A 15,307-nucleotide genomic window follows, 5' to 3' on the forward strand; every position below is an offset into this window, starting at 1 on the left:
CACACACACACACACACACACACACACACACACACACACACACACACACACACACACACACACACACTACCAGTAAAAATAAATGCTGGAGGTATATTAGAGCCACTTGACATTCATAAATGAAAAAGCAGTTCAGGTTGTACCACAGTCTCCTTCGCAGCCACCTGACATTTCTTACTGTTCTGCTTCTTCCCTCTTGTCCTTCATATTTCCCCACTTTCTCTCTAAATCCTTCTGTACCCTGGAACTATTATTCTAATTCCCTTTTCAAACTCCACTTTCAACTTGAAGTCAAGTTGCAGTGCGTCCCCCCCTCACATTATCATTTCCAACGCAGCTCTTGTACTTCTAATACATTCATGTCAGAACGAGACCTTCAGCAGTCAGTTCACAGTGTATTTGATTTGGGAGTGAATCTTCATATTTTGTTTGATTCCTATTGTAATTGAGCATCAATCCAATATAGCTCTTTGAGCATCAGTAGATGCTTGAAGTTATAAGTTGAGGTTGAAAGGCAGTTCCTTTTCCCTTGTATCCTGTCAGTTCTGTTTAATAAAAAAATGTTGTCCCAGAAAAGACAAGTTCAAATTGTGGTCAGTGTCGGCATTGTGTTTTCTTAACATTCGTAAAGTAAAAAAGAGTGCATTTTCCCTCCTGATCTTTATTGTTGTCTTCTCTTTTAAAACATATGGATGAGGGCCTCATTAATGACTTGGGTTACATTTGTCCTTCAAATTCTGTGTGATCTGATGCACTTTAATACACAAATACAAAACCCATCTTTGTACTCCGTTACATGACTCTGTTCAACCCACCTCGTCACAGTGCATAACACTTGAGGTACCGTGTGCATATGTTTTGGACACCAAAAGGAACATTGTGTGAATCTCTTTGAAGCTAACTGCTGTGACAAAGCGTCATCCACCCAGCCATGCCTACTGGATTTCGCTGTAGGGAAGTTGCAATGTTCCCAGTTCTAAGCAATTTGGTTATCATCAAGACCAAAAGAAATGATGCCTGGACTAATGAAAATAAAACCCATGTTGTAATAAACTTGAATTACCCTTTAATGTAAATAATGGTGTCAGGACTCGGCCATGGTTCAGCAATCAACAGCTTCTGTCTGCAAATATTGGAAAAAACCCTCCATAAGACATTTAATCATAAAGCTGTTTGGTCTACTGACAGACTGACGGACTGTAATGCAGGAAAATTAAGCTGCACAGTCTCAGCTTGCCGATGGATTTGTTACACGCAGTAGGTCAACCTTGAAACAAGTTAATTAGAGCTTTAAATATGTACAGCCTCACTAATTACACACTGCACAGTGACTCCACTAACAGCTCAACTAACCTTATCCTAAGTCTTTAGGACCCGATAGCACACACTGGCTGGCTTTCCGATGCACACAGATCCCCTGACACCAACAAAAACTAAAGAAATAAGTCAGAATTTACACTGCAAACCTGCTCATAATATGCACACAAACAAGCGTATACAACACATCCGGCTCTCCAGGCGGACATCACCTCCTACACATATTACTTTGGCAGCGATGGAACAACAGCATCTCTCCAAAGAGAGAGCACCAATGCAAGAAAGAAGTAGCGAGAGAAGCAAGGAGGTGTTAGTCTCTCAGATTAAAACACTAAATATAACAAGATGTACACGACATTTCGTTCTGTTTCCACCTGTCTATAATTCCTCCATTCAACAAGTTTTATTGTCTTCCAAGTCCAAGACTATTGCGGCTGCAACAAAAGAGAGGACCGTCATTTTCCTTTGAGCTACACATAAAACCCTGACGAACCTCTAACCAAAATCCACAGTGAAGTGTACATCTTCGTGAGTAGCAGGAGCGTGGGTGTGTGTACCAAATCCAGAGGACATGGCAAGTTAATACCAACAGGGAATTAAACATGAAATTGATTTCCATTATAGTAACAACACTTAGTGTTCAAGTAAAGTGAGTTTGTCAATTTGTACTGTACATTTCTGCCTTACCTGTGTGACAAATGTGTACAATTAGCTTTCAGTTTCAGGCATGTACTGTTGTAATTTTAATTAAGGGTTCTATTTTTGTCAATCCAGGTGCAGCGCAGGTGTAAATTCAAGTAGGCGTGGCCAACTTTTTTATTGATTTGGTGAACACAAACACAGCTGCATTTTTGTCATATCATGGCACAGTGGTAAAGCAGGAGGAATAGGTAATACGAAGGTGTCACAGCCAACTTGAATTACAGCCAATCAAATCAGCTCCTCTCATCCCCCCTGTGGTGCAGCAGCCATCCACACTTTATGAAACAAATCTACTTGTCAAGTAGTTTCAGGCTTGTAATCACAGAATGTATGGCACTACAAACAAAAAATGATGTTTTATAGATGCCAAATACTGGCATTAATTAAATGTCAAAGTGAACCGAAAACACCCCAATATACTGAAATCTGCACCATCTGTAATATTTGCACCAACTACCTGATTCACGTCCTATCAATGGACAAGAGTCACCTTAATTTTCCATATGCTTACCTGATCTTGTTTTCATTATTTATGTAAGTGGGATTAAATATGTAGAGCATCCACCAAACCTGTTTGTGGGATTTTAAATAGGTCTGTTAATGTGTGCACACGTGCTTTGCCCACTGAAGCCACACAGATTGCCCAGCACCGGCACCGCACTTAGTCCTGGTTTCAACTGGCAGTGGTGCAGCTGCAATTTCAACTCAAAATTGAAACCAAAATGTCACATAATGAGCGCGTCTTTAATGATACAGCCCTTGTTATGCCGTTACAAACATCTTGATGCAGCCGGGGTTATGTTGAGTCATGAAAGTAGCAACTTGGCGCAAGTGCAGAAAAAAAAACCTTCGCTGTACCAAAATGTTTTTCTTCTTCGTTTCTCTTTCTGAAGGCTCAGTCACATCACAAAGTGGCATTTCATTCTTAAAAAGCTCTCTAGGCTAACGATTTTGTTTGAGTGAACGTCAAAAAACTCATTCAGCTCGAATCTGATTAAAGAACCATGTCGAGATAGAAACTGTTAACTGCCATTCAACAGTATCTCCCATGGTTTGGTCAAGTTTGCATCTGTACAGGTCCAATTAAATGTGTGATGTTTCAACAATTGACTGAATTACTTTAACAACCCAGCCTATATTTTGGGCTATTTCTTTATTTTACCATAATCAGAATTTTGTCAAACTATTTGAACTGTTTAATTATTCATTTTCAATGTCCATTTCACCTATTTACCCATTATTTTTTTTTTCATGTATATCTTGCTGTATTTGTAGTTTGTAGTTTTCACATTCTGTTACAAAATGTGATGCTCAGGTGTTTACATTTATACTTTTTTTAATTAATTAGCTACTTCCCATTTTTCATGTACCTCTGGCAACTGCAGACATAACCCTTGGGGTACAAGTACCTCTGTTTGGGAATCGCTGCTGTAGTTTATCTGGATTCGGCTTTGTCTGTTTGGAGTAAAGCCACGGTATGGATGATACCTCCTCTATTTCCCTTTCTTCTTGGTCCTCCCACACTAAATCCCTCTTTTCTTCACTTCCCCTAATAATGGCCAAAAACTCCACTTTTTAAGTCAATGCTTCCCTCAAGCAAAATATATTTTGAAATTTGTACATGTTGCAAAACACAGCATAATGTCACATCATTATTCTAAGTATTGTTGAAATGTATGCAGATGAGTGTGAAATAATGCCAACAGGCTAGAAATATGTGCAATTTATGCATTGTTCCTACTGCAATTTCTCAAGGCTATCAGGCAACACTTAAAGGGAATATAAGCCCCCGTTTGACCGGCTGGTGCCTCAACAAGAACCAGTTCCACCTTTTACACTGAAAAAAAAGAGAGAAAAAGAACTGGTGCCAGTGCCAAAAAAGCTGTAACCAGCTCAAAATGTTTGTCTCAGTTTTTATTGATATTCCCTTTTACCTTAAATGAATGTTGAGCAACTGTAACAAAGCAATTTTTCTACACAATTTGATTTTGATGATCTCAATTTGTCTAAATCCGATCTCAGTTACGGTATTTTGAGTCAGATGGGTCATATTATCAAGCTTGAGACACTTCTTACCTATCGCCATGAAGTCCTCGTGGTCCCAGGCCTGCAGCTGGGCTAACGGGCCGCTGTACAGCAGCAGTCCATCAGGCACGTCTGTGATGAACTCCAGCGACACGTGGCTCTCAAAACAAGGCATAATGGGAGGAAACCAAGCATGGCCATTGCCATGGAAACTATGCTTGTTCTGCTGGCATTCAGGCCCATCAAACTGAGCTGGACATTGGCACCTTGAGGGAAAGAGCAAATCAAGAGAGGGAAATTACATTAATTCGTGAGTGAAAAAAAATCAATGACTATCTATTTGAATGAGATTTTAGAGCCATTTCAGGAAAATGTGTTTGCGCCAAACTTTCTGAACCCAATCTTCCTCGTCCTTTTTTTTTTTTTAACCACTTACTGTAATTTTTTTTCTTCAATTATTTTTAGCAGTATGTCTGCACTGCGTGTCGAGTTGTTTCCTCCTCTAAGACAGCGCTCCCCTTCGGCTATCTCGCTCTCTCTCCGTATGTTTCACTGATGCAGATGTTCTCATTAGTGGGGAAACCACAGGGAGAATCACTACATCACTCGCAAACTCTTCCCTCTGTGTTCCCACACATTCAAGTCCTCATTTGTATCAATGCTTTCTGTCGAAACTTCACCTTTCACCTTCTCTCTTCAGCAGCGTTTCATCCTTCGGTATACGAACAGGACATTGTTTTCTCTTTCTTTCTTTCTTTCTTTCTTTCTTTCTTTCTTTCTTTCTTTCTTTCTTTCTTTCTTTCTTTCTTTCTCTCTCTCTCTCTCTCTCTCTCTCTCTCTCTCTCTCTTTCTTTCTTTCTTTCTTTCTTTCTTTCTTTCTTTCTTTCTTTCTTTCTTTCAAAAATATATATTCATAAAAAATGTATACAATTTTCTCTATAATGCAGGAAATCCATTTTTGCTATCAAATTTAGTTTCCCTTCCTTGGTTCGTAGTTGTATGTGTAAGTGTCTTTCAGCGAAATAAAAAAAAATACCCTCCCCACATGTTGCCAGTAATTTTTAATTATTCAAACGCACAACTGTTCACCCAGACACAGAATAAGAAAGTATTTCTCCAGAGGAATTCTTACGCTCGTAATAAGTATGTGTTTTCTTTGGTTTATGTCGTTTACACTTCAACTGATTCTTCAATATATTCTGAGCTTTGGACTTGTGGCTCCTCGAACCTACAAAAAGATGTGTGTTTGCACCATTATATGCACGTGTACACACACACACACACACATCTCATTGGTGTTCTGCAGACACCTCATTTCTTATCCAAATGTTCCTTCACTCTCTCGCTCAATTTCCTGCCTCTGCTCTTCTAAAGGATTGAAAGAGGACACACAAAAGCATACGCACATACAGACACACACACAGACAGAGCTCCAAATTACACAGCTCACGTACAATACATGACATTTGGAAATAAAGAAGGTGTATGCCACTTCCCTCCCCTGAGGCAGAAACAGGACAAACAAACAAACATGTGAAGAAAAAGGGTATTGTCACTTGTCACAGAGGGGACACATGAATATGTCCTTCGGCGAGTGTTTCCCATCATTGCAGTCTACTGACATCTGAGAACTTATGTTGAGAGGTTGGCTATGTTCGTTCCATTTCCATGTTTTGTCTTTCAATGCCCTGTTTCTAATGCTGGTTCCATTGCATTAATCGAAGTTGGGAACACATAGTTATGTATCGCACAAACTTACTTGCAAATCACTCAGTTTCTGCTGCAGTAGCTGTTTTATATGCTGGAAAGATTTTAGAGCTCTGCTACTTATTACTTTTTCATTTCAAACTGTTATTCAATATCATTTTAAATGTATATATACATATAACTCAAGAATGCATACATCAATTATTCATTATTGTTTTACACAATTACAATGTACAATTTTACTACTTGAATACAATGAAGTTATAACATTTTCTATCCAAAAGGTCAAAGGTCAACTTCACTGAGACATCATAATGTTGTGGAATAGCACTTTTCTGGCCATTGTTCAACACCATGACTAAGAAACAGACAATCGTGACCATATTGAACACTCGGTCAAATACTGAGCTGGTGACACTAATTTTGGGTTTCCACCTTGAAACTGTGTTGATTGCATTGAGTTGATTGTAGTCAGTGAAGATGAGTGTGAAGTTCTACAGTTTGCAGCAACATCAATATGTAAAGCACTGTCTACTGTCAAGGCTACAACTCCACGTTGTATCAGAATCAGCTTTAGTGGCCAAACATGTGAACTTTTGTTTTTCACTATGAATTCCCACACCAATACAGCACAACAAGAATTGAAACGCTGTATTCCCTGTATTTCCATTTTGGTAATGTCACCAATACAGCACAACAATAATAGAAAAGCTTAACCTTCAGAGTCTTTATTACATATGTTATATGAGTCTGGACAGACATGCAATTAAACTGCAACTTGACTGGTTGGTGCAAGCATACAAGTGTGATGCGGTAATTCTAGTTTTAGTCAAATAAATGTTCATGTAGTGTGATGCAAGATGAAAGAGTTTGTTTTGTCTGGTTGGTATGTGTGTGTGTGTGTGTGTGTGTGTGTGTGTGTGTGTGTGTGTGTGTGTGTGTATGTGTATGTGTGTGTGTGTGTGTGTGTGTGTGTGTGTGTATGTGTATGTGTGTGTGTGTGTGTGTGTGTGGGGGGGGGGGGGGGTTGTATGAAGCAGATAGACTGGTGCTCAAATCCAAGATAGGACTAAACAATGGCTAACATTGTCAGACTCCCAGTTTTTTAAAAGCCCGCCCAGTGATATTGGACCAATCAAATTACAGAATTTGCACAGTAACAATATCGTCTGCCTCCCTGAATAAGACTATTTGGCATACATATGCCAAAATAAAAATCAAGGAGTTTAACTTAAATCTATTTTCTCAGACAGCTTTCCTCTCACGAGGTCCTCTGTAAACACTCCGTCACTAGGTTGCAACAGTTGAGGTGACTTTTAGAGATTTTTGGCTTAGTTAGCTTGGTGTCTCCTCTGCTTTAAAGTTGACCGTGTGAACACTTCAAGTTTTAATAAATAAATAACATCTAAGCATGTCCTTTATTTCTACCATTATATGTATTTGTCATTTTGTGATTACTATCAAATTTCAAATGCAAAATCTTTTTGTCATTGGCTTTGAGCCTTCAGACTCAGAGGTTCTGTTTGTGTGCATGAATGTGTGCGATTAGAGGCACCAGGAAAACATCCATCCCTGTATTTCCATTTTGGTAATGTCACCCTAATTCTCTGAGAACAAGACAATCTGAGACATAGTTTTAGTCACAACTGCGAAGCCCTCCAATCTTCTTAAGGCAGCTTTGTTTTGCTCATTCGTTGTCTGCTGGGAATTGCGTTTGTTAACGTGGGGCCCGGGAGCCGTAATCCCACCCCTCCCCTCAACCCCCTCACTCCTCAAATCTCATTATTAATCCCAGTGCCTTGGTTATCTGCATGTTGTTTCTTCAATCTTTCACCATAATCTGATTGTATGTTTTTGTATGTGTTGGGATGGGGTCATATCTGAAAGCCTCTGGAGAAAAAAAACTATCCCACAGAAATTCTATCTTTTATTAACTCTTATCTTGTCTGCATGTGTTATTTATTCTCCCTTCACTTCTCGTCTCTTGCAGTCTTTTTTTTTATTTTCTTCCTTTTTTCCCTCCCATTTTCTGTCATGTCCTTTTAACATTTCCTTTCCTCTCTCCTTCCAACTCTGCGTTCCCTTTCCCATTTATGCTCCTATAGTATCGCGCTCTTCTTTAACTCCTCCAAACTGTCTTCAGCTTCCCTGTTTTCCCATTTCTCTAGTCTCTCCACAGATCCCCTTATTTATTTTTATTCGTCTCTTTCCCCTTGCATCCTCATTTTTTTTCTTCTCCTGACATCTCGTGTTGTTTCTGTTCTCCTCTTGTGAACCTGGAGAACCACACAGCAGATGTTACAGAGCTCGGGTACTGTAGTGTGATTGAACATGTGACAATCATACTACATTTGCGTGTCTGGGTTGACAACTTCGCCTGCTCTGCCTTGTTCTCTCCCCGTCATCTAGAATACTTCACCAAGAAACATTTCCTGCTCCTCCATTCTGCCCACATCCACATTTTGTATGCAGCACAAGATACTTTAGAGGCAGCAATTCATCATCCTCAGTTTTCAGCCCTGTTCACTGTTTTGTGTTAGGTAACAACACAAAATGAAATGCCGTTTTCAAGTGTTTATCGAAACAAAAAAATTGTCTTATTATGATAAACACATGCAACATTCTCAGAATAGGAAGAATATAAAAATCATCCCTTATTTTGACTTGGTAGAGTTCAGGCTTTATTCCAAGTTAGCCGTAGTGCTCGCCTTCCTCTCACACCAGACAAGTGGCCTAAATTAGCTTCTTTGGTTGAGTTCGGTCATCTTTGAAAGGTCTCTAAAGCAAAAGGAAGACAAATCTTCACTTGATCACACAATGTACAAGCCTGAAATCTGACGTTCCACATATAGTGGTTTATACTTTGCTATATACTGTAGATCTGTTGACTGCTATTTTTAAATGTGGATTAACCTCAGAACACGAGGGATGCAAATTGTGTCCAAATTCCCACCCATCCAGCTCCACCTCTCGCTACTCTTAATTGAATAATTCCCAAAGTCCCGACTGCTTAACAACATACTGCATATAAAAAATAGACATCAGAACTTACCCTATCTGATGATAGCCTTCGTTTCTCTGTGTTTTCAAAAAATGTTCACCCATGGCAGTTTTGAAATCACAGCTGACCAATAATATTTAAAAACATAATTTCATGAGATTATTTTATTCCATTGCTATAAAGGCTGTCATAAAAAAAAAATCTAATGATGAAAGATCTGGATAACCTAGACTGTCCTGAAAAAAATAAAATAAATTCCGTTTAATAAAGAAGACAACAATAACAGTGATTTCCACTGATTGTGTGTGAATGGAACGATGGCATGTTTAAGTGAAAACCGCGTTGGCTCACCTGTAGTTTAAAATTTGGTGCAATGGAGCAACCAAATATGTTCAAAAGAGTTGGTACAGAGGCCAATGAGCATTCAGAAGTGGGAGAATAAATGCTGCAGCTCCTCCAGAGCCAAGCAAATATCCTGTACTTTTTTTTACCAGCAGCTGAATACAGAGACAAAGGATAATTCTGAAGTTTGCTACAGCTCCAGGGCTGACCCTAAAACATCTAACAATGAGATAACAGAAGCATTAAACGTGTCATAATACAATATGTTCTGTTTCTTGTTACAAGTAATTAATAAGAGCGTAACTGTAAAGACGAAGAAAATTGTGCACATATGTATTGAATAAGGTATTATGTCATGAATTGAAACTGAGGTAAATGTGGCCGGTAATTGTGTTTTCTAGGTGACAGACAGAGTGTGGGAGTCCGGTGTGGATGTCAGCTGATTTAAATAATAAAAAAATAAAACAAAATTTTAAAAAAATGTATGTTAAAGGGAAAATGTACCACTTTTCTTCTTCATGTCACATTGGAGTTCATGATAAATGCTGCAATACATTTCTCAGTGTGTGTGCTTCATGGTGAAGCTGACATTTCCTCATCACAGAGCCATGCTGGCCGCGCCTACACGCTAGCATGCAGTTCACGTGAGCTTCTGATGCCCAACTCTCATATCCTTTAGTTCCCTTTGTTAAATCTCTCCTCATGTAGCACCCACTCGACAAAAGAAAGGAATCAGCAGCCAGACAATGTTGTTTACAGGGAGCAGAAGAAAAGGAAAGTGTTTTTTTTTTTTTTTTTTTATCAGAAAGCTACAAGTACTGGTCATATATTGCAACAAATGTGTGGAGAAAACTGCTTTTCCAACGTTGCCATAAGGTCTATCACCACTCCAGCCCCTTTTTGGCAAAAACACAGCATTAGGTGACACAGACACTCACTCACTGTTTGTTTGCCTTCTCGACTCTGCTGGTTTCAGTTGTATTCTACAGATCACTGTTAGTATCCTACAGAAAGTCTCCAGTAGACCTCGGACAAATGGAGAAAACATTCATGCACTGTAACACACACACAAAGGCTCTCTTGGTCAGTGTCGGCATCAGCAACAACATTCAACACAAACTGCCCACGCTGAAATTCACTGCAGCAGAAAGATTCAGTTTTCCGTCTGCATCAGAGGGCAATTTAAGCAAAAGCACCACTAGCCGCTGTTTGCTCTCAGAAGCTCAGTCTCTCGATTGTCGCTGCTGGTACCTCTATGTACTGCATTTCTTCTGCTGTATACTCTCAATATGGCTGAGTCATCCAAAACACTGTGAAATGTTACCACATCAGAAACATCCTCTGCAGTCATTTGTTGGGATGACATTTTCACAAGTTGCCATACAAAGAGAACAAGGTTCTGCTTTGGTGCAGGATCTCGAGCGCCCCCTGTCTATCCAGACAGCTCAACAGCCTGCGGTTCTTCCTGGCTACCAACTATATCAGTGATGATCAAGCTGGTAGCCAGAAGAACAAAACATTTTTCGGGCCCCTTACAAAAAAAGAAAAATGTATTGATAGATTTATTGCTTCAATGAAAAATGACATCAGCAGTAATTGGACAGCCACATATTTGTTTTAGTTTTATGTCAGAAGTGCTTGCAAATTTAAGGAGGAAGACTCTTCTGTTCATATGTATGTGCACATTGAAATGTTCACATACTTTAAGCCATGCAGTGTATATCACTGGTGGATTTCAAGTCACTAACCTTGACAGTAGAACTGAATTAGATGGTTTCTGTATGATGTTCTGTGGTCATTGGAACAGTTCAATGTGATTGTAACATTGCTTTTTCAAATGTGTCTTTACGGAGTTATTTTAATCGTTTTAAAGCTTTTTCATTTAAATTAGAGATTACTTGGTTAATTTTTATAAATATTTGTTGTAACAACTGCTGCTGTTGAAAGGGCTAAAAAGAAAACCTCTGGTGACTTCTGATCGCTGTTGCCATTTGACATCCTACAGCTGATATCAATGAATAACCATTGTGGTTATAATTAATGCAAAAATCTCTGATCTTATGTCATCCTGCCTCATTGCCACATCAATTATTATTATTATTATTACTTTATTTAAATGTTTAGGAGAAATTAACTGGGATATAAAGATGATGAAAAACACTATGATATTCTGACAGAAGCAATAATATATAGTAAAACTGACCCGGTGATAAGACAAAGCACAAAACTGAAATAAAAAGTGAAAGCTACACTTTTGTCTGATGATGATGTGGTCTGAAGTGGTCACAGATAAAATGGAAGCTGAACAGACTTTGCAAGATGCAGCATTATCAGAAAACGTACAATTATTCATGACAACTTATTAAGACTTTAATTTTGTTAGCTGTTACTGATCTGTACAGGTGTCTTAATATGCAAAGCAATGCACCATTGGTTCCAGATTAGATTAGCAGGGAGAGTGAGAGTGGGAACATGTCCACATTAATGAGTGTGTATTTGTCTGTGTGTGTGTGTGTGTGTGTGTGTGTGTGTGTGTGTGTGTGTGTGTGTGTGTGTGTGTGTGTGTGTGTGTGTGTGTGTGTGTGTGTGTGTGTAATTGTGCATTGTGTGTGTGTTTGCATGCACATGAATAATCCTGGGATTATGTCGAACATGGATCTAGTCAGTCATCGTGCTCGGGTCCAGCAGTGAGCCACATTACATCCAGGCTCCAGACTCAAATCCTGCCCTTTTCAGTCACTGCCTTTAATTAAATGAAGCTGAAGGGTAAAATGAACTCCTACAAGTCACAGCAAGAAAGCTTAGTGGACATGTGTGTGATGAGGCTTCATGTTCATCTGCTGTCACATATGTCAACAGGGAGAAGGAATGTGAGTGTGTGTGGCTGAACATGCGTGTCCGTCTCAGTACAGAACCCCAGTAGAAGCAACAGCGGTGAGTTTATTGTCTCTTATTAATTCTGTCAAGGTACAATTTGTGTATATGTACATGTATGTGCATCAGAATTTTCTGTATGTGTAAAACAAATGTTCCTTCATATGTCGACACCTCAAAGGTAAAAACTGTATTTGTTTTTTTTTGGTCATAATCATCTCTATGTAATTTCAGAAATCCCTGTCTGTTTGTCCTTCACATATCTCCACAATAGTTCATCCCACCAACTTCAAACCCGGGGTTGTGCATTTAGGGCAAGTGACGCATGCAACATGTTTGATATCAATAAAATACATTTTGATAAATAGGTGACAACGAAACGCTTTAAAAAAAAAAAAAAAAAAAGCAACAGTGGCAGCTTGTTTTGACGAGTTGTTTTTTTTAACTTGTAAAACACTTAGGAGCAGCGACTAATGAATAAATTAATAAACTACCATCGTGACGAGGTCAAGAGAGGGGCTGCATTATGGCATATTTTTACTTCTGTCGATGTTTAAGGTCATGCTACTTTGAATAACTACAAGCTCGGGTACTTTAATCTACAGTCAAACTATATAAGATAATCATATATTTACATCGGTGCTATCCTGTGAGAACTATGGACATAAGTAAATGTACTTTGTTAAGTTTCACCACTGGATATTTTAAATATATAATTATATTTTCTGTGTTAAGTGACATTTAACTTATATGACTGATGTTAAGGAGCTAATGTTAGCATTATTTCTTGCTAAAAGTTCACAGGTTCACCCAATTATTTTCGATGGAACTCTTTTGGCCTGAGATTCATCAAGCCTCTCCATGTCCTCTATTAAATGATACAATTACATAAAATGAAAATGTCTGGGGACGTAGTGAAGCTTGTAGTTATTTGTTATTTAAATAGTTATTTAGTTAAATTGTTATTTCTAGTTATTTATTTTAATGTCGGAGCCATGAAAGGTGTTAAAGCCAAACATCATTTATTTTTTGGGAATAATCTGTACCCAAAATATATAAATCTTTGCTAGATTTGGTTTCATGAATGCGCAACTTGCCTATGCATATACCCGCGAGAATACTGCTGTGTTCACGTACACACACAAATCATTTGATCATTTCATTTCGATTTACCCTGCTAACGTTGATACCGTCTTACAGCCTCCAAAACAACACCAAAAAAAAACAACCTTTGAACCGCGACCTTAATAAGCTTTCTGTCTCCTTTGCATCTCCCTTGTGTCCAAACACGTGTGTTGTGTTGCACCTTGGGCTTGTTGAACATGCCACTTCACAAAGATGGGACGAATACCACGCTGACATCACCTTCAGGCTGGATAGCTAATTAGCTAAGAGTTCCTCCAACCACTAAAGAGGGCAGTGATGTACAAAACGAAGATTTCAGCTCTTAAACTCTGAAATCAGTTGCAAGTGTGAGAATTGACTATTCATTTCATCATAGTACTCAAAGTCTGCATGGAGTTCCAGTGGAGGCAGTGATAAAAGCTTCGGCTCACACACTGGTGTTCTATTTAATTGGTTGCAAAGAGCCCTTCACTTCCACCATTAAAGAGCCCAGCCGGAGGATACGCACAGCATCGGGCTGAGTTACGTCAAGTTTAAACAGGGTCATCGTGCGTCTTCTACCACTAGAAGCACCAAAGAGCTTCTTATTTCATCATGATTGTTTGTAGTTGAAAGGGTTTGTTGAAATGTTCCCACCCCACTTTTGGCCTTGTTTACAGACTGGTTTATGCTAATGAGGACACTCTCCTTCAGTTCGCTATTTGCTGGAGATTCGCAACAAGAACTGGCAGTATGTGACAGCTAACATGTTAGATCTTTCACCTCGAAGGAGGTTGTGACAAGCTTTTCTATTTATAATGGTAGGAAAAACAGAAGCATACCAGAGCTGTATTTTGAGTTTGCCTCCCCAAGAATATTCTGAACTCTTTTTGTTGTTGTTATTCTTTTGGTCTGTGAATAGGCCAGACAGTTAAACTCTGTCTGGAACTGGGGCCCTTGATGTCTTGCATCTATAACAGAGGCATTGCAACCGAAATGCTACGAACCCACCTGCTGCAAAATGTGATAATATCCTGCCAGTGAATGCTCAATTTGAGCCGATTTGTGCTGTCATATCTGGAGATTTTACACAATGGTCCTAATTTACTAAGATCTCAAAACAAAGGGTACTAAATTGTGTGTTTTTTCAAAAAAATTGCACGTTTGTTTTGCACCCGTGTTGCGGGTGATTTACTAAGAGTAATTGCATCACTGATATCAGGTGCTTTATTTAAATGAGGGGTTTACATGTGTTAAAGGGATTCCAGCGATGTAAAACAGAGCGACCGCAAAAGGAAAAGGAAATCCGATCCCATTGAAATTAAGAAAGATAAATATAACAAGAACAAAATGCTATGTAGGAGATTATTAGCAAGAAAGTCAATACTGTGGGAAAAACAGAAAGGTGAAAAAACTTTACTACCTTACTAATACAACGTCGGCAAATAAGAGAGGAGGGACGGAGAACGAGATGCTTATAACAAACACCGATCAGCAGGTTCAGCTCTTTCTTTGATGAGCAGGTGAATATGTTTCATTTAGTGCTTCTCGAGCGCTCGGGAGCCTTATGAAGCTACCTGTGAATTCTGCGGGACACATTCGGTACCCGGGACAGGACAACTGAATAAGGGGACTGGGTACGATATACCCGCAGCGATACGTTGGAATGACATAGAGGCAGGACAATGCAGACTCGTAAGAAGTTTTTTAATTGCTGGTAAGATAATCCATGTTATTGGCTGTCATTCATCATTCGTTTATTCAATAACTCAGAAATGTCATCGCTGGACAAACAATATGTCTGAATAATTTATGCCTCTGACATCTCAAAAATATTTCCACGGGTGTAAAACACATTCCCTACATACTCTTTGGTTTCCCTGCGTCTCCTTCTCACCACAACAACAGCAGTCGTCTCTCCAGATTTGCGCACCTGATTAATACGTTCCTTTCCTTTAAAATATACACGCGATCACTTCTCCTATTTCTACTTTCATGTTTAGTAAATATCGTTGCAGGTGCTAAATTGTTCTATTTGTATGTTCCCTCCCAGTACTTTGCACCTTCAAGTAGAAACGCCCAAACTTACATAAGCATGCAGGCAAACACGCAAAATGGACGATGTGTGTTAAATTGCACATTTGAAAGACGCGATCCTCACTGCACGTCGTCAGTAAACCTGCTTGGACATTTTTTTGCGGGTGGTGTGGAGTTTTCGCCCGATTTTACACGCGC

The 15,307-nt window shown here is 39.1% G+C and overlaps 1 protein-coding gene across 1 annotated transcript in view; it reads right to left on the bottom strand.

Moving 5' to 3' along the window:
• The window catches only part of LOC138213088 (neural-cadherin), a 258,811-nt gene that overhangs the window by 77,926 nt on the left and 165,578 nt on the right, over window positions 1–15,307 (bottom strand). The window contains exon 27 of the mRNA XM_069173941.1: window positions 4,096–4,310. Within this exon, the coding sequence (XP_069030042.1) occupies window positions 4,096–4,310 (215 nt within the window). The remainder of the gene's footprint in view (window positions 1–4,095; window positions 4,311–15,307) is intronic.

Source organism: Embiotoca jacksoni, unplaced genomic scaffold (genome assembly GCF_022577435.1).
Source record: "Embiotoca jacksoni isolate LCO1_2020_lvr unplaced genomic scaffold, fEmbJac1.0.p SCAF_6, whole genome shotgun sequence".
NCBI classification, from domain to species: Eukaryota; Metazoa; Chordata; class Actinopteri; family Embiotocidae; genus Embiotoca; species Embiotoca jacksoni.